General features: G+C 46.6%; 2 protein-coding genes across 2 annotated transcripts; one reads left to right on the top strand and one right to left on the bottom strand.

Moving 5' to 3' along the window:
* Nucleotides 1-596: 596 nt before the first annotated feature.
* UBXN10 (UBX domain protein 10) lies at nucleotides 597-1,457 on the top strand (the record flags this gene model as incomplete). Its single annotated transcript, XM_082493372.1, has 1 exon — nucleotides 597-1,457. One exon carries the CDS (start codon nucleotides 597-599, stop codon nucleotides 1,455-1,457), a length of 861 nt encoding a protein of 286 aa, XP_082349498.1.
* Nucleotides 1,458-3,800: 2,343 nt separating this feature from the next.
* Nucleotides 3,801-16,035, bottom strand: LOC309680122 (ATP-dependent RNA helicase DDX19B). Its single transcript, XM_082493627.1, has 12 exons — nucleotides 15,898-16,035; nucleotides 14,730-14,778; nucleotides 14,241-14,294; nucleotides 13,210-13,345; nucleotides 11,057-11,149; nucleotides 10,277-10,379; nucleotides 9,364-9,478; nucleotides 9,011-9,188; nucleotides 8,332-8,569; nucleotides 7,104-7,266; nucleotides 6,134-6,325; nucleotides 3,801-5,717 (listed from the first exon to the last, which is right to left on the bottom strand). The coding sequence occupies exons 1-12, from the start codon at nucleotides 15,952-15,954 to the stop codon at nucleotides 5,656-5,658; spliced, it is 1,440 nt and encodes a 479-aa protein (XP_082349753.1). The 5' UTR covers nucleotides 15,955-16,035; the 3' UTR covers nucleotides 3,801-5,655.
* Nucleotides 16,036-18,867: the final 2,832 nt, after the last annotated feature.

Below are 18,867 nucleotides of genomic sequence, written 5' to 3' on the forward strand. Positions count from 1 at the left end.
CAACACACAGCAGAACATGGTTTCATCTTTAATGAAGATTAACATCAATCTCCATTAAGCAGCTTTGGGTCACAGGAGAAGTCAGAATGGGTTTCTTGGACATATTTAATTTTGACGGTCTTCAGAGACTTTTAAAAAGCAAAGTGCAGTCAGTCTTACCCAAAACTCCACAACAGGAACTTAATCTGTCACTGCAGGAACAGCGAAAAGGCCAGGTCTGTGCTTTGAAGTTCACTCACCTCCCATTTTTCCTGAGTTTCTAGCTTCAGAAAAAAATATTTCTGTTCTTTCCATCAAAAACTTTCTTTAAGTTGGGAAGGGCACAACTTCCCAATGCTCTGGGTCGACTTCAAACAATTCCTGACAAAGCCAGCACCTATAAATACACATATCCCACCATCTCTGACTCAGCCGTTACTGAACCGTAGGATTTTTGCTGCCTGCCTACATGGTGATACACCAGATTTATTGCTATTATTAGCTGACGTGCAGCACAAAAGTGGGAGCTGTAGGGAGATTAAGCTCTCTAGAAGCTTTCTGGTCAATTCCTGTAACTTTTCCCTCTGCTACCCCGTCCGCAGGTGCCTTGAGAAGCAATGGCCACAGCGGCTCTTCTGAAGTTAGCACCATCTCACCACTACATCCCTTCAAGCACAGCAACTGGTTTCTTGTGGACAAACACCGTTGACATGCATGTCGCCAGGCCAAAATCTGCCAAGGGACGCACGAGGCCAAGCTTCAATTACTCTCAGAGCGTGGAAGCCTGTCCTTGCCGTGTGCCAGCTTCCCTGCCACCAGCCACTCCCCATGAATTAGTGAACAGCCGGAGAGCATCGTCCACAAAACCAGCATTCCCATCCGGCCAGGTGTCTCCTGAGGAAATCCCAGAGTTCCTGCAGCAAGTGCCTTTGAGGTCCTCCTCTTCCCTGAACAAGTACAGGGTGCTCCCCTCCATTGGCCGGAAAAGCATAGGGAGTGGCGCTGTGGAAGCGGTGGCTGAACAGACCAACCAGCTTAAAGTGAGTGGGGGGCAAGAGGATGCTCTGAAAATCAAAACTCTTTCTGGAGAACAAGGATCTGCCAGCGTATTGTCAGAAAGCGATGTTCCTGATGAAGAAAGCTCATGTGCACAGTGTCCCCCTGAGAAGCCGGGAAGGAAAATGAGACAAGAGAGCACTCTGACGTCAACTTTAGGTTCAGAAGAGCTGCCGAAAGAGGAATTGCACTTGCTGCTCGCTGTTCGATCTCCCTCTGGTCAGAGATTTGAACATCATTTCAAGCCCACCGACAGTCTCCAGACGGTCCTTGCCGTGGCAGAACACAAAATGTCAGCCAAATACAAATGCTGCAGTGTTGAAACGATGGAGGTACCCCGAAGGAGTTTCTCTGACCTTACGAGGTCCCTCCAGGAATGTGGGATTCTCCACAAGTCCGTCCTGTGCATCCGACAGAAATAGCAGCATGATGCAGATCTTTAGGCACCCAGTGATGCTGCCACGCTGCTCTGGGTCGTTGTGCTGAGTGGGTTGCATGACTACTTCTGAAAAACTGAGAGTCTGATGTTTCCTGGGCCTACTTCTTTATCTTGCCAGCTTCCAAAAATTCCCCTTGAAGCAGACTTGTGTGTAAGTGTTGAAATAGTATTTCAAGTGTATATACCTGCTACATAAATAGCATCTTTTTTCACGTGTGCCATCACAAACTGCTTCCTGAGCCCCACCAAACTTTGGCCTTTTTGGTTTTTTGAAATTGCTGATGTTCTTCTTTGAAGATTGAAATTTCCGAGACCTCTCCCATTGTCCTTTTCCATTTTTCAGGAAGGTACCACTTCCCACAGTGGATCCAAATGGAGGGGCACCTATTTGGGAAGGTAGAAATGGGACTGGTTTGCTCTGGAGGACCATCTTCAGTAGGTTATCACCATCCTAAACATTGTCTTCTCGAGAGTGACTGAAAAGAGATTACCCCCCACCAAACATCCGGAAATAACAGTAATAACACGTTAATGGATTATTATGAAGTATTAAAATGCAAGACCGATAGCAATATAACTGTGAGGGCTCAGCTCTTTCTGGATAACCTCAGTGCAGCTTTTAAGAGCGTGACTACATTGTCTTTTTAAGAACAAATAGTTATTTTGGCTGTATTGGTGAGCAGCAGGATTTTCTACTTAGTTTTCCTTCTCTTATTCAACTCGTGTGATCCATAGGTAAGAATAGATGGATAGTTAAGTTGGAATGTTACAAAATACTTCCATTTAACACCTTTACACTGAAATGAGTTAATCCAAGAAAGCAAGTGCTGCTTTGAGCATTTTAAAATAGAAATATATTAATTGGATTTGACCGAGGAATTGGCTTGCGCAGTAAACCATATTTTACTAAACCATCATTAAAAAAGGCTAGTAGGGGTAACTTGGCAGGTTTTAGAAAAATACAATGTGCTTGTGCTAAAAAAAACCCTATTTTCTAGGTTTCTAATGCAAATTCTTATGGTTCAAAGGCAATAATTCAATCTACTGAAAAAATGGACCACTTGCCACGCAGCTGAGCTAGTTTTAATATTACGAGGTAAAACAAACGTTTTTTAAGCTCAGTGTAACTGCCAAACCAACTCAGAACAGTTGTAGGAACAGCACAGGAAAGCTGATGCCGGTGTTGACCAAGAACATAGCATCTCCTCCTACAGCAAGTGTCCACGGGCCAGCAGCTTTATAAAAATGGTACCTGAGAAATAGCGTTACTGACTACTGCGGGCAATGGTAATTGCACAGTAGCAATCCCAGCATCCGCAGGGAGACCAGGATAGTGAAACATATGGGTGCTTTTAATCAAGCCTCAGCGGGGAGCAAAGTATTTCACTTAGTTTCTGGAGCAGGAACCATTTTCTGTGTTTCGTTCAGCGTTAGGTGGTCAATTCCCTTCTTCCGTGTATACTACGTTACTTCTAAGTTTCAGAGTGTTTTCATGCTGTGTGGTGGTACAATCAATAAAACCTTTTAGGCTGAAACTTGAACTTAAAATGATTTATATGAACTGGTGGTTTAGCCATCACATCTCTTAAACAAGAAATGTCATTAATTTAATGGTAGATACCTCGGGGACTGTTCAAATCAGACTTTGGACGGTCAGCTGCCGTCCACACCATCTTGCATGTGGCTTCCTGGAGTTTGTATCTGTCCTGTGTTAAATACAAGATGCTTCGGATCAGTGACTGCCTGCTGCCAACAACTGGAGACACGGTGACCACTGTGCAGATTTGAGAGCGTACAGAAGAGCAACTTGGCTTGCAGCAGACAGTGCTTCTCATGCTGGAGGATATTCCTCCTGATTATCTCCATCTGAGATAAAACTGAATGAGTTTGGTCCTCTAACAAACTCACTCAGGCTACGGCATCTCCAGAGATGTGCATTTTCATTATTTCCTTTTCTAAAATCCACATCAAGTCTTGATCTAGGCAAGCACAGTGCAAGGAAAACATCTCTTTTCTCCCCCAGTTCTCCTTCTCTTCCCTTCAAAATTCCTCTGGGGATGCAGGGGATGTCTTAGCAGCAACTCTGCCAAGTCCGGCACAAGAAGCACTAGGGGGGAAGAACAGTATTTATCTGACCTCATTTATTATGTGGTATCATTTAACAAGCTTCCTTGTGGGAAGCTTTTAAGAGTTTCAGCATTAAATTGGGTGAAGTTCAGTCACAGGATGCTTTGAGAAGGTCATAAACAGAAAACTCATGAAGACTTCTGGCTAGGAACATCCTTACCTAAGGCTTTTCAACAACAACAAAGTATTCAAGCAGAAATTAGCAGAGGCATCATTCAGTATGTGTTCTTTATTCCAATTAAAAGTACATTAGAAACAGCACACAGGACCAGCAGCAGCTTTCATGACAATTCAACCCAAGACTCTGCTGTCACGAGGTCATTCAGCTGTACTATTAAAGTAGGTGATTGAAACAAGTCTTCCACTCGACACGCAAGCACTCACTCACCTGCCACTTTAAATAGGTTTCCAACAGAATAAAAATAGATACACCCCAGAATACAAAAAGTTTAATTTTAACAGTTGTTTTTTTTTTTTCACTAAAGCCTTTATACAAATTGATAAAAGGGTGCACAATTTCCTAAAATTTTAGGTACATTTTAAATGAGCCTTTTTTTACTTGGTAAAAGGATCCATGTTCCTGTCTTTGAACAGAATATGATGGCCAAAATTGCAAAGAAAATTCCTAGTTAAATTTACAATTTATACATTTGTTTTGAAGTGATTCCTGCACCGAGTAGCAGGCCCATGGCTGCTCACGCATGTCCCATTTTCCCCAAAAAGAGAGCTGTGCACCCTAAGTTCTAGTTCAGGAGCCTCCTTCTCCTGGAAACAGGGCTGGGGGAACAACCCACAGGCTTTCAGTTGCGCGCACGGGAATGGTCCCAACCGAACTACAAGCCCGAGCACAGAAGTTGCCAATTATTCTTTCTCCAGCAAGTATAACCCTGGGGCAAGGGACGGGGGACCTGTTTTTGCACTACGAGCACAATGGAAGTGGAGCGCTTCCCATCTGCAATCTGGCTGAGCAATTTAACTCAAAACTCTGGTACTGAAACATACTGTAACAGGTAAATTTGGTGTTCCAAAGGTATTTTTGGGGGGGTCAATACAAGCTATCATAACTTTTCTTTTATTCCCATTTCTGTTATTGATTGGTGAAGCCCAGCAGTTCTGTACATTATTCACGCAGAGCTTCACAGCAGCATTTTAGAACTGGCACCACCTGCCTAAAGGTGACCAACCCCCGCTACAACAGTCATTAGCATTTTATGGAGGTGAATTTATTTGGAAAATTAATTAGTACAGTTCCCTTCATACCGCCCCTCCCTCCCCTCCCCACCCCACCCCCCCCCCACCTCGGCCAGGTTAAACGCTTCAGATGAACTTCTAGAGTACGTACTTAAGCACTGTCACCACCGCACCGCTTTACGTATAGTGGCCGTTCTAACAAATCAAGGACAAATTAAAAGAAAATACTGCCCAGCAAAAGCAACACGGCACCTGTGTTTGCGAGTATGAGCTACTGGAGACATCCTCAGGACAATTTATGTAAGGAAAAGCAGGGCAAATCCATCAGGAAGCCAGAAATGAGTCTTAAAGAGCTCAGGGGAGCGCCAAAGAGAATGACATCTTATTTTGTACAAGTTGAGTTTTTAGCCAGAAACCAGCTGCCTTGGTTGTTTTTTTTGTGTTTGGTTTTTTTTTTTTCCTTATGTCCATTATATATTCAGCTGTTGAATTTTAACTCATCAGGTTAACGCTGAACTTTATTCCAATTAAAGGCAATAAAGCTTTTTTTTTTAAATTCGTTTTAGATAATTACATATTGCCCATTTTTTTGGCAACCATTATTTCTTAGAATTCAAAAGATCTTCCCATTTTAAGGCTAAACTAAGAAATGTTAAAAGCTTCTGTAAACATTTTCTCTTCCTCCCCATAGTTGCACAATTTGAAGTCCAACTGCAATTTTTAAAATGAGGTAATTTTTGTGTACTTATATCTTAAAGAGTCCTTTTCGGGACTAGCTGAGAGGCGTGCCAATCTGAACGCTGATCCAATTGTAGTGGGAGAGCTTCCACAGCAGGGTACACACCAGTTCCAGCAGCTGTGCTTCAGTTAGTTATCTTCTCAATTTCATCCAAGTCATCAGTATCCAATTTGTTTATCTTTTTGTCTGGAAAAGATGAGAAATGAGTCAGATTTCGTAACACAGAGCAGAGAAGGGAAAGCTGCTTTCTTTAGCTGGTCTTGAGGAGTTCAGGTTTATCCATGAAATGTTCGGTCAGGTTTTAAAACTACAACATAAACCTTTATTCTTTCATCAAAGGCCCAGCAGGGTATTTGCATGTTACCCAACTCTGGAATATCTGTTTTAAGGACTATCCAGGTAGCCAGCAAACAACTTGAATTATTTCTGCTCCTATCCTATGCAGCAGTTCACAATCCTAAGTGATATTACACTAAATGCAGCTGATGTGCTCTTCTGCAGTCAGTTTAAGGCTCAATAAATATCTGCTCAGTATACAGCTAGTCAAAATTCTGCAGAAAAAACATCTAATCTTAGAGAAAGAAGAGTCTGAGGGTACGTACTGAAATGTTCCTGGATTCTGTTGAGAATATTCATGCTGTGCTTGCTGTCCACCATGTTAATAGCCAGTCCTCGCTTGCCAAAACGACCTGTACGGCCGATCCGGTGCAGATACGTCTCATTATCTGGATTTCCATCTTTATCCACGGGAAGGTCAAAATTGATGACAACAGAGACCTGCTCTACATCGATCCCTGATAAAAAGAAAGCATCAGATTACACCACTGCAGTTAAACCATCTTATCGCAGGAATGGCCTCCTCTGGCCTGGCCCGCGTGGAGTTTAGTCACCATATCCAGGTTACCCAGTGGCAGAACTTCCCACAGCTGTCAGAGAGCTGCCGTGTGGCTGCCTCCACACTGAGTGAGGAGTTAAAAGCCAGTCTCAAAGTCTGGAATGGATCTTTTCCACAATATCCTTATGGGGTAACTTGAAATAAAAACTATCTAGCTGTTATACCGAGAATCCCACTGAAATGGCTAATGGAATAACTTTAACCAGCACTTAACGTATTTTGGAAACTCTCTCCTCCTCTTCAAAGCTGTAAAGGCCTCTTGTTTTTTTCCAAGTACAATGTTGTCTTAACCGTTCTAGGATGTCAAATTGCAACACAAATTCCTAATGGAGTTCAGAACTTTTCAGATTTCTGTATTTTGGAACATGTTTATTTTAAACACTGAGGGTCAGCAGTACAAGTCAGGCTTGGTGCCAGAAGCATAAAATCATCCCAGGGTGGACTTTTTCATCCCAAGCTGCAGGAAGGCTGTAAGGAATCCTGCGTTTGCCCACAGGCATCTTTATATGCACAGACATGGCCAGCAGACCAAAAGCCCAGGAATTACTTTAAGGACCCTCGTTTCTCCAGATTAGAACACTTAATGATATGAACTCTTTCTGTAAGCAGGCCAGCCGTATCTTATCTTAGGAACCACTGCTTCTGCCCCTCCCTGGCCCAGCTCTGCCATGCCTTACCTCTGGCACAGACGTTTGTGGTCACCAGCACCTTTTCTTTGCCCTCTCGGAAACGTTCTATCACCGCGGCTCTCTGTTCCACCATCATTTCGCCACTGAGCAATGCCACCTGATGGCCCTCCTTCGAGAGCTCTGCCGCCAGCCAGCTGGCCGTCTTCCGAGTCTGAAACACAAAGCGAAGCCCGTCTTTGGGAGGAAGTTTTAATGCTGTAAAGCGGGAACAAACCTCTCTGGGATCGACTGGAAGCTCCACAGCTGCTCAGTTTTTTATATCTCAAAAGAAAACAGCTCCCAAGCGCTGCACCCACCCCCGCTCCATTACAAACTGTGCTCCCAGCTCTCCTATCAGAAATAGGAAAGTGTGCATCTGCCACCACAGGAACCCTTCTTTAAGAAAAGTACGCATTTTGTTTGTGCTCTGCTCCTCGGCTTTCACTCTATGAAGGATTACATATGTATGCTAAGAGCTCACAAGCACTGTCAAGTAAACAAAACTGTCAGCTTGGAAAATGTCAGGGTTTGAGCTGAATGTAGCTGTGAAATCCAATAGAGGCTCTACGCAGCCTTAAATTAAACAGTTTCAAATTATGTTGGTTTTTCAAGCTCAAATTATGTCTGATATTATTACATCTCAAAACAGCACAAAAGCAGACTGTGCAGCAGACTCCAAATACAGGTTTTATCTGAACTATGTTTTTGTGGCTGTTCTGGTGCTGTCAGCGCTGGTTTCCCCCCCCCCCCCCGTGAGTTACGGTGGCTCCCACAAAAAAAGAAGTCTCAGTATGATTCACAGGGAGACCCCAGAGGTATATCACCAGTTACCTGAGGGAAGTAGAGTCCCAGGAAAAGCTATGTGTTGGCTGCAGAACTACACCACTTCCCCATCCCTCATTCTGCTCTATTTTTATCCATTTTCCAACCTCAGGGTTTTGGTTTTTTTTTTCAGTAGTTCTGAGTAATACTTTGTCTTGGAAAACTGTGCATTACTGTGATCTTTGCTTCAGGGGACTTCAAGAATAAAAATTACCTGGATGGACAAACCCAGAGAAACAAACCAGCTAGTGCTATCGTGGCTCTCGAGATTTCACTCAAAGAGGGAGCCAGAAAAGCCACAGAAAAGGGCAATTCATGCTCTTGGTTTCTTTCCGAAAAGCCTGCCTGGTCAGTTTTTTAGCAAGAGCAGACACTAATGGGGTGGTTGGGACTAACATTTCCCAAAAGGACTCACGTGGCAGAAGATCATGGCCTGGGCAATGGTGATAGCGCCGTAGATATTACAGAGAGCCTGGAACTTCTCATCTCTGTTATTGCACAGAACGTAATACTGCTTAATAGTGTCCAGTGTCTCCTCCTCTCGCTTCAGTTTGATAATGTTTGGGTCAGGAACAACTTTTTGAGCAAACTTCCACACAGAATCCTCAAAAGTGGCTGAAAACAGGAGCATCTGGCAGTCTCTGGGTAGCATTCTGCAAGAGAAAGCAAAATGGGCAGTGTTCCCACACAACACTGTTGCCTCCCTGATATCCTGATGGGATTAATGCTACGGGCAAAGCAGAACAATAACCTCAGAACCAGTTATTTCAGTGGCTGGAAAGACTAATGCTAATCTTACCAACACCTGATCGTTCCCTCATGGACCAGTGGCATCCAGACTTGCATTCTTAAAACTGAACAAACCCTGCTCTAGGGACAGGCTTTTTATTCTGTAAGAAAATGAAACTGCTTGTCATCCCCTGACATTCTGCCTCTATGAGCCATCTGGATTAGAGCTAAATATATCATTTTAATCTTGTTGCTTTATCGGTGAAGACACTGTCAAGAATCTAGGCCTGCTGTCCCTACGTTACAAAATAGCTATAATCGAAAGAAACAAAAATCACCTCGGGCAACGCACACCGAGTCCTTACCTCTGAATGCGGATGCTCTGGTCCTGATGGCCCTGGGTAGCTATCATCACATCAGCCTCATCCAAGACAAACACTTTGATTTTCTTGGGATCTATGAATTTCAGTTTGGAACACCAGTCCAGCACAGTACCAGGTGTGCCGATTACAATCTGCTCGGAGATCTTCTGACCTCTCTCCACTGCCGAGACAGAAAGGAAAACTTTCATAAGACAGCTGTGCAGACAGTGAAATGCTCTGCCCCTCTCTGAACTAGCCTGTTTCACCATCCGATTGCTCTATTGTTCATTTATTCTATTGCACCCGACAATCATTTTCTCATTTACGGTCTGTTGGTAGTGTTTCACCTTACTCACATTTATTGCCTCGGACAGCATAGGCAAGTTTCAGCTCTGGATAAAACTTTCCCATCTGCTCAATCACTTTTCCTGTTTGAAGTGCCAGCTCATATGTTGGGGAAAGGCACAAACACTGGAGGGACAGAAGGATAATGTGTTTGAGATGACCAACATCCTGGGCAACACTATCACACTTGCTTTTTAAAATCCTTATTATTGAAGTTTTCCTGAAGACGAACGTGCGAGCGGCTGAACAGTTTCTGAAAGCCCATCGGTTCTACCCTCTGAAACTAGGGGAATGAGTTGATATGACACAGTCACCGAGCTACAGGCATTCTGCATTTGATTCTGCTCCTCAGGCTTGGGAGTGCAGGTACTCTGCGATAGGGGACACATATGGACAGTAGTGACAAGGAACCTAACACAGTTAGATTAAGAGATAAGAACAGCATCTTTTAAGGAAAGAACTCTTGCCTTGATAACACTGCTCAACTATCTCATAAAGGAAATTGGGTTAAAAAAGCCCCTTTCCAGGCATTCTCTGCTGTGTTGTCACAGATATCGTCTCTTCTATCCTAAATTCCACTTACTTAACCCCCTTCAGCCTGCAGTATTTCTCTGATTTAATTTCTCCCAGAATGATATCCCCCCGATTTAACTCCTTACAGAGCAACGGCATCCCGAGTGACGCAAGGGAGGGACTGAAAGGAACAAGTTGTGAGCAAAATCCACATCTTTTGCATTAAAGGCATTTTGCTAGATCCCCAAATCACCAGCCCCAGCTAAGCAGTTTATAGAAACAGCATCAGAGATGGGTTTACCAAACTATGAGTTTACTATCAAAGGTCTCAACAGAAGCCCAGCCTCTTCACTAGGTGGCACTGCACCACCACAAACCCCCTCTGAAACAGTCACATCCCAGAAACTTTACCTGTGGATACTTGTTCCCGGGTTCAACACGACTGAGCATGGCCAGGACAAAGGCAGCCGTCTTGCCAGTACCGGACTGAGATTGTGCGATCAAGTTCTGTGGGCTGCAGAACATAAAGCAGACATGAGCTCAACCAGATGAACCACCTTGACAACATACTTGTGGGGTTGAACGAGAAAGAAAACTCGAGTGGCATTTTAATACCTTTTAGATTTATTGCAGCTCTGGATTACTGCCTAGCTTGACTAGCTATGCTCCACAGGGCAGAAGTTAGTGTCTGTCCCCTACCAACTCTCTCTTTCAGCACTTCTTGGTTATGGAGATTTGGAAGGAAAACTGCGATTATCTGTCAGTACTTTTCCATTTTGCACATCTCCCCCTAGTGTCTTAATACTTCATACATTTCAGCTCAGGAGCGCAGAGGAGAAAACCAGCCACACAGGCAACATGGTATCTCAACTTGGTATCTCAACTACTCCCACCCACCCATGATTTCTGGAGCTATGTTCCTTATTATTTCTCCCCTACACTAACTAGGAAAATCAGATTGACCTTGGCCGAACACTACAGCACTGCATGTTCAGTACTAGCCCTAGGAAAAGGACAAATTCAGGCCTGCTGCCACATAGTTCATGACCACAGAAACACCGTAGCATGGGAATCCTTCCACCACAGCCCGGACAGCTCCCCCCCATCCTCCTATCCAAAGTTCAGTAATAGTATGCTAAATCTTTCAAATCCTTCCTATAGTGGAAGGGATTGGAAAGCATGTGTACATACGGTTCAGCAAGCATCATGGGCAGGGCATTCTCTTGTATCTTAGATGGTCTGTTGAAGCCCATGGCATAGACTCCTTCCAGGAGCTGTGGTTTCCTGAAAACAGAGGAGTTCTTATACCTTGACCTATTAAAGTTCATTTGTTTTTCATTTGTGTACAAAAAGGTGAGAAAAAACCTTGCAACCAGACCTAAAGCTGCCCCTTGCTGTGTACCTGCACCCGTGAAGCGACTACCATCAGTGCCTGGAAGCTATAACAAGTGACAGCAGAAAGTCTGCAAAGGAATCTTTGCAAAAACCCCTCAGTTTAGGAAGTAAGCCTGCATGCCTGCCTTTCACGCTACACAGAAAACCTTGTGTCACAGCTCTAAGGCTAGCGCTGGGCTTCTTCTAAAGCAGCTTTTCAGGCAATCCTGGGAATCCCAGAGCAGAGCACGTTAATCCTGTCCTTTGGGCCAACCTCTCTTCCTCAGCCATGCTTAATCTCGGTGCCAAAATTATCACTCCTTGAAGACTCAAAGGCAGGACAAAGCGACCTCAGTATGTGAGGAATAGAATGAAGTGTAACATCATGAAATCATTGCAAGGACTTCAGTAAGTCTTGATGGAATCCATAATACACACTGACATCTTAGCACCAGAGCAATCCTGGCTTAGTGCACAAAACTGGTAAATGACTGAAACTTAGTCACTGTGACTACACCTAGTGATCCATGGTTATAACCCAGCACTCAAACCAAAGCATGTCCTCAAATGCTCATCAATTGCTTTTTCCTCACAAGGGAGCTTTCTAGCCTCAGCAGACACTTAAGTAGACAAGGAGATCCAAGAACAATCGAAAATTCAGGTTATGGTGCTAGTGAACTCTTAGCCAATGACCTCCAAGTGCTTACTGGAGTGCTGTTAGCGACGCTCAGAAGTAAGGGCTTTCCTTTCAAAGCAGGTTACAGGTTTCCTGCCCACCATTTCCCGCTGTTAAGAACTTCCTATTCAGCACAACATGCTTTTAAAAAAATCGTGTATTACTTTCAGACGACGGCTGGAACAAAAGCTCTTTGAAAACATAACCTTGTGCTGCTCAGAAGCAAGGACGTACAAAGCCCAACTCTGCAACAGTTGCCAAGGATACACCAAGTCATAACAAAATGAAGACTCAATTAGTCTGGCTGCCCCCATCATTAATTCACTTGGATGGTTTGGCTTTTGAAAGATGGGAATTAGTCGAACAGGCACTACAGACCTCAGCTTTTTTTGTAGACGTTCAACCACTAACATTAACAAAGCGAAACGACATCCTGACATTTCACGGTGAGAAGTCTCATTGGCTCCGATTTCCCCGTGGAGCTTGCAAAAGAGCAACAAACCCAAGACCATCAATATAACCAACAACAATCCCAACAGGACAGCCTCTTTAGCACATTAAAAAAATATATAAATCTATCATGCCTTAAATACAGCTACCATTGCTTGAAAGCTCCACTGGTAAAGGTATTCAATAGGAAATGTCAGAAAATACTAATGCTAGTAGTCCCTCCAGTACATAAATCCAGTATCACGGCAGAGAAAAGATAAGCTTTTCCCTTTGTACTATTCATTGCTGCTCCTGGACCTTCGCAAATAACTGCCAGAGAACAGGAACAGAAGATGGTTGTGTTCATTACTCCTGCCAATAAAACAATTCTCCTGTTTTCCAAAACACTGCCATGGTGCTGGAACACCTGCTCTGAGCCTCCCTGCATTTGCTAGAGAACTGGTGGCAAAATAACCATGCCTCCGATGCAGAAAAGGTCTCAATTCACATAACCGTGGCTGTGGAAGGACAGCCCTCCCTCCTCTGTTCATCTCATCCAGCTTATCACACACGAGCTCCACTATGCATTTGAAGACCAAACCCCATACATTAAAATTCAGAATAGCATTGCTAGAGCTGATGATAGAAAGAAATGCTAGCTTTACACCAACCAGGACTTAAAATGAGCTTGTTTCAGGTGGAAACCTTCACAAGGCACCAAGATAAAATAATTCTCCTTGCATTCACATAATACAATAAATTATATGCTAATTTATGAATGCCAATTTTGCAGTAACTTGAAACAGAAACCCATGCACTTTTAAGCATTATCTCCTACACAGCCAGGAAATCTAACAGGACTTACAGTCGCAGCTCCTCAAAAGACTTCACAGAGTAGAGAGGTGATGTGGGATCCCTCTGCAGCACCTCCACTTGATTTGTTGTATCAACCAAGTTACTGCGAATTAGCTTGTTCAACAAGGACTGGGCAGCTCTGTCCTCTGTTGAAAAAGGAGGTAGAAAAATAATAAATAAATCACAGCCTGCTTCAGGTGTTGCTCCCAATGAAATGTTGCATTACTGAGGCAGTTAAGAAGGACAAGATGTATCCAAATACTGAAATTCTTTATTACAGAGCAACATCATAAAAGAGCCCAAGCTTCCTGAATGAGGCCTCTATCAGGGTATCCCAGAGATTGGCGTTTAATATCCGGGACAATAAAAGAACGCGAGCACTGTTTTAAGGGGGATCTTAACAGATACAGAACTCTGCTTATTTAAGATATTATAGCTTAGCATCTAGCTGGAAGGTGGGACAGGGTTAAAACCCTCACCATTATTTGACATGTGGGCAGACACCTTTTAGGTGTTTTCTTTTTCTTTTTAAGGAAAATTTGAGGACAAATGGTGCTTTGAAAGATTCCAGGGCAGAAAAGCAGCAAGGGCTGAGGATGTGATCAAAACGGAAGGTTAAACTGCTGCACTTTGGTGTTTTGCTAATAAATCTGTTTTCTAAAGCAAGTTTCTCTTAAGCCACCTTCTGAAGGATTTAGAGCCATTACCCACCTCTTAACAGCCATTTCATAAACGCAACATGTTGGTTGCTACAGCAATTCCAGCTCCAGGTTATCCAACTGCTCCTGTATCCAGTCCTGCCTTTGAGGATACTGCTATCCCCTTATTTCTCTCCACTCTAATCCAGGAGTCCTCCAAGTTATTACAGGACCCAATGGCTTTAAAAGTATTATGGAGGAAGGACATGTCTTACAATTAAGTCCTTGGGGCAGGATACAAGATCATCCATCCTGGGACATAAGGCAGACTTACTTTAAGTATATATGAAATTAATTTCTTTTCAACATTCCTCGCCAAAGCATTTTTCAAGAAGGCACTTACCTTTCTCCTCATCCTCTGTCTTCTCTACATTGTCATCTGCCTTGACAACAGCACCTAAATTAAAACAGACGGTTTTGGGGCAGATGTGAGGCCAGGCAGCCCACACCCGCAGAGTTTTAGGTTTTTAATGTTGTGAGAAAAGCTACAAAACATCCCGTTTTCCTGATGACAGCCCTGCTCTATCGGTGCACAGAAGAAACCCAAGTCACAGCTTGCTCTGCACGGCCAAATTGAAGTGTTCTCAACCATACCAACAGATTTTGCCCGCACAGCTCCTTGAATACTGCAAAACGTGACTTTAAAAAGTTAGCCTAGCAGAACAAGCGCATGAGCCAGATATTTAGTCTACACTGCTGTTTAATCTTAGCTTTATGTTTCCTTTATCTGGAATTTCTTGACTAATTGGGAATTTACTTGGGCAGCAGTGCTCCAAACCCAACAGAAAAACATCACGCCCTTTCGAAGACCATTCAAGCGGCTGTAACTCACCATTGGCATCTGGTTTGGTTTTATCCTCCTTCAGGTGTAAACTGCTCAACTAAAAGTGAGGAAAAACACAAAATCAGAGTCACTCAAAGGCTACCGTACCTGCGTTTTACCACTGGCCAGGAATGCCTGAGCTTTCATCAACGCTTCCAGATTTACCACCTGCTAAAATTATTGCACAGTGAAAACCCAGGCTTGGAGGCAAATGAGATGAAGTTAGCGAGAGGAACGTGATTTCAAGAGTTTTAAGACAAATAGTGCTTTTTCTAAGCTGTAATGATGACACGGACAAAAGGTTTGTTTTCTGTCCCTGCATCTCTGCTCCCTAATAGCTCTGCTGATGGCAAAATGGGTGAAAATTTACATTCCAGGATGGAAACTCTACGCCGAGTGGGTGAAAATTTACATTCCAGGATGGAAACTCTGCGCCGAGGGCAGTCCTGGCTGACACACGCTGCCCCAGGATGGGTCCCTCTCGCCAAAGGTCTGTTTTACCACCAAAAATGTGACAAGGAAAGTTTGTTTTACCACCAAGAATGTGACAGGGAGAGAAACCTTGAGGGTCCACGCATCCAGGGACTGAGTTAATGGTCTCCATGCTAAAAGGCAGCGTTTGAGTGGCTCAGAAAGATATAAAACCCAACACCTCAAACGTATTTAGACCTTGTAGAAAAAAAAAAAAATATTTGCAGAATAGGGATTTTTTGGCTCCTGAGTGAAGACTGCAGGCACCTCTGAAGCGGTGCTGCTGACAGGGCTGTGCCTGGCTGTAGGGTGAGGGGAAGGACAGGGGCCTCCCTGCCCTGTTGATACTCAAAAAAAGAACGGAAAAAGAAATTTTAGAAAAGAAAGAAATGTTTGGGTTGGGTATTTTTCCCCCTCCTGAAGGAAGACCCCAGGCCCAGGGACACCCCGAGGCGGTGCTGCCGGCAGGGCCCCGCCGCGGCGGGGAAGGACAGCGGCCTCTCTATCCCTTTAGAAAGAAAATGAGGAGAAAAAGGTGTGGGGTTTTTTTTTGTTTTTTTTTTTTTTTTTTCCCAGCGCTCGATGTTTTTTGTGAGGAGGTGGCGGCTCAGCCCAGGGACCCCGCGCCTCAGGGCCGGGCCGCTGCCCGGGTACACATGCTGACCCCCGGCCAACATCCCCCCACCACCCCCGGCTCCCCGCTCACCGACTCGGCCGCCGCCTCCTGCTCGTCCACGGCCAGGGCCCAGGAGTCGGTGGCCATGTCCGGGCCGGTGGGCGCTGGCGCCGGGCTCGCCGTGAGCAGCCGCAATGGCGCCGGCGGCGGGAAAGGCGCCTGCGCCGCCCGCAGTCACCGCCGGCCCTGTCCGCCCCCCCCCCGCTCCCGCCGCCTCCTCCACCCCGCCACGGCCCGGCCGCAACCGCGGCGTTGGCGTTCCGGGAGAGACGCGTTCCGGCCTGTCCCTCCCCCCCGGTTCCCCTCCGAGCCGGGGTGATAATAAAAGAGGGGACAGAAGTGGAGGGGGTGTGTGTCACTGTGCCGCGGCGGGATGGGCTGTGGGGCGCTGGGGGTCGGCCCTCGCCTCGATGTGGGGCCGGATCCAGGCCCGTGGTGTGGTGTGGGGCTCTGGGCCAGGGCCTGCCTCACTGCTTGGTGTGGGGCCTGGGCCCTGTATGCTGTGGGGCTGGGGGTCAGGGCCTGCTTTGCTGCCTGGTGTGGGTTCCGGCCCCAGCCCCACACCATACAGGGGCCCTGTATGGTCCAGGTTCCTTGTATGGTGTAGCGCTGGCCTCACTGCCTGGTATGGGGCAAGGCCCCCTGTATGTTGTGGGGCTGGGGTCTGGGCCTTGCCATGCTGCATGCTGGGGGGCTTGGACCCCTGTATGGTGTGGGGCTGGGGTTCAGGCCCCCTATGTGAGGTGGGGCTGGGGGTCAGGGCCTGCTTTGCTGCTTGGTGTGGGACCTGGCCCCAGCCCCACACCATACAGGGGGCCTGTTATGGCCTGTATGGTCCAGGCCCCCTGTATGGCGTGGGGCTGGAAGTCAGGGCCTGCCTCACTGGTGTGGGGCCTGGCCCCCTGTATGGTGTGGTGCCGGAGCCTGGTGCCCTGTGTGGTGTGGGGCTCAGGGTAAGGTCTACTTCACTGCCTGGTGTGGGGCCTGGACCCTGTATGGTGTAGGACTGGTTAGAACACAGGAAGTTCTGTTCAAATACATATGGTTAGAACACAGGAAGTTCCGTTCAAATACACGGAAAAACTTCTTTACGGTGAGGATGACAGAGCACTGGAACAGGCTGCCCAGGGAGGTTGTGGAGTCCCCTTCTCTGGAGATTTTCAAGACCCGCCTGGATGCAGTCCTGAGTAATATGCTCTGGGCAATCCTGCTTTGGCAGGGGAGTTGGACTAGATGATCTCTAGAGGTCCCTTCCAACTCTGAAAATTCTGTGATTCTGTGACTGGGGTCAGGACCTGGTGTGCTGCCTGGTTTGGGCCCAGGCCCATTGTATGCTGTGGGGCTGGGGTCTAGGCCTTGCCGTGCTGTGGGGCTTGGCCCCCTGTACATTGTGGGGCTGGGGGTCAGTGCCTGCTTTGCTGCCTGGTGTGGGTCCCGGCCCCAGCCCCATATGGTCCCCTGTATGGTCCAGGTTCCTTGTATGGTGTAGGGCTGGGGATCAGGGCCGGCCTCGCTGCCTGGTGTGGGACCAGGCCCCCTGTATGTTGTGGGGGCTGGGGTCTAGGGGCCCTGTGGAAGATGGGGCTGGGGATGAGGGCCTCCTGTGCTGCCTGGTGCGGGTCCTGGCTCAAGCCATACACTATACAGGGGGCCAGTATGGCCTGTATGGTCCAGGCACCCTCTATGGTGTGGGGCTGGGGTCAGGGCCTGCTGCGCTGCATGGTGTGGGGCCTGGACCCTGTATGGTGTGGGGTTGGGGGTCAGGACTTGCCACGCTCTGTGGTGTGGGACTTGTCCCCCTCTGTGGTGTGAGGCTGGGGGTTCAGGCCCTTGTATGCTGTAGGGCTAGTGGCCAGGGCCTGCTGTTCTGCAGGCTGTGGGGCCTGGCCCCCTGTATGGTGTGGGGTGGGGGTCCAGGCCTCCTGTATGAGGTAGCTCTGGGGGTCAGGGCCTGCTTCGCTGCCTGGTGTGGGTCCGGTCCCCCTGTACGGTGCAGGGCTGGGGGTCGGGGCTGGGGCCAGGCCCCCTGCGTGGTGTGGGGCTGGGGCCAGGCCCTGCCTCACTGCATGCTGTTGAGGTGTGTCCCCCTCTGTGGTGTGGGAGTGGGTTTCCTATCTAATGGAGTCCCTTTGGGAGCTGAGGCTGAGGGGAAATCACACGGAGGCTGTGACATTTGCGAGGGAACCACAGCTCTTTCTGTCTCTGAAATAGAGATGTAGGTGAAAAACAAGGTTGTAGAATGAGTCACGGAGGCGTAGAAGTGGCAGGAACACGGAAAAGTCGTTTGTGTCCCGTCTCTCGCTGTAGGGCAGGAACTGGCTTAGACCCGATATCAAACCTGTTCTTTAAAGCTCCTGGAATCAAGGCAAGAAAAAGGGAAAGTAGAAAGGAAAGAAGTGTGGGAAGAGTCTGCAGGATTTCCTTGCTGGGCTGCCGTTCCCTGTGCAGTGTTTGTGCTTCCTTCAACCCTGCATAGAAGGAGCGGCTCTCAAGGAGGGTCTTAATTTGTATATTTATTATATGCGGCAGGACGAGTAAAATGGCCAAGCCCTTAGGCATCAGCCAGAAGTTCCCAAGACGATGGTTGCTTCCTTGTCTTGATATTCTCTCTCCCTTTTAATGAAGACACAGAGCCACGTGCTTCCCACAGCCTGAAACTTTCCATCTGAGCTGTTATTTCTTTCTGTGCATGAGAAATCTTGTCCACACATCATGCAGTTTTGCTGATATTGGTGCCTTAGCCCAGGCAGCACCAGGCCCTTCACTATTGCTCTTCAAATGCCCCTCTGATTTTTAATTTTTTTTTCCCTTCCAACTAAACCCCATCATTACTGAGTATTGTTGTCTGATGCTTTTCCCCTGTCCATCTAACTCGGTTCCTCTTTGGAGGCGAGAGCGCCATGTCCCTCTGTACATCGGGTTCCCCCCCCCCCCCCCCCCCCCAGCCACACATGTGAACTTTGGGGTCTGGGAGTTTTTATTTGTAGAGGTGACATCATG

The sequence above is a fragment of the Vanellus vanellus genome (assembly GCF_965231255.1).
Source record: "Vanellus vanellus genome assembly, chromosome: 20".
Lineage (NCBI taxonomy): Eukaryota > Metazoa > Chordata > Aves > Charadriiformes > Charadriidae > Vanellus > Vanellus vanellus.

What these genes read in the sequence shown, in the direction of transcription:
- LOC309680122 (XM_082493627.1), bottom strand. Translation starts at nt 15,954, where the DNA reads ATGGCCACCGACTCCTGGGCCCTGGCCGTGGACGAGCAGGAGGCGGCG. An exon ending in AGGAGGCGGCGGCCGAGTCG is followed by an intron (nt 14,779 to 15,897) that starts GTGAGCGGGGAG and finishes CCTCACTTTTAG; the next exon opens with TTGAGCAGTTTACACCTGAA. An exon ending in CAGAATCCAGGAACATTTCA is followed by an intron (nt 5,718 to 6,133) that starts GTACGTACCCTC and finishes CATCTTTTCCAG; the next exon opens with ACAAAAAGATAAACAAATTG.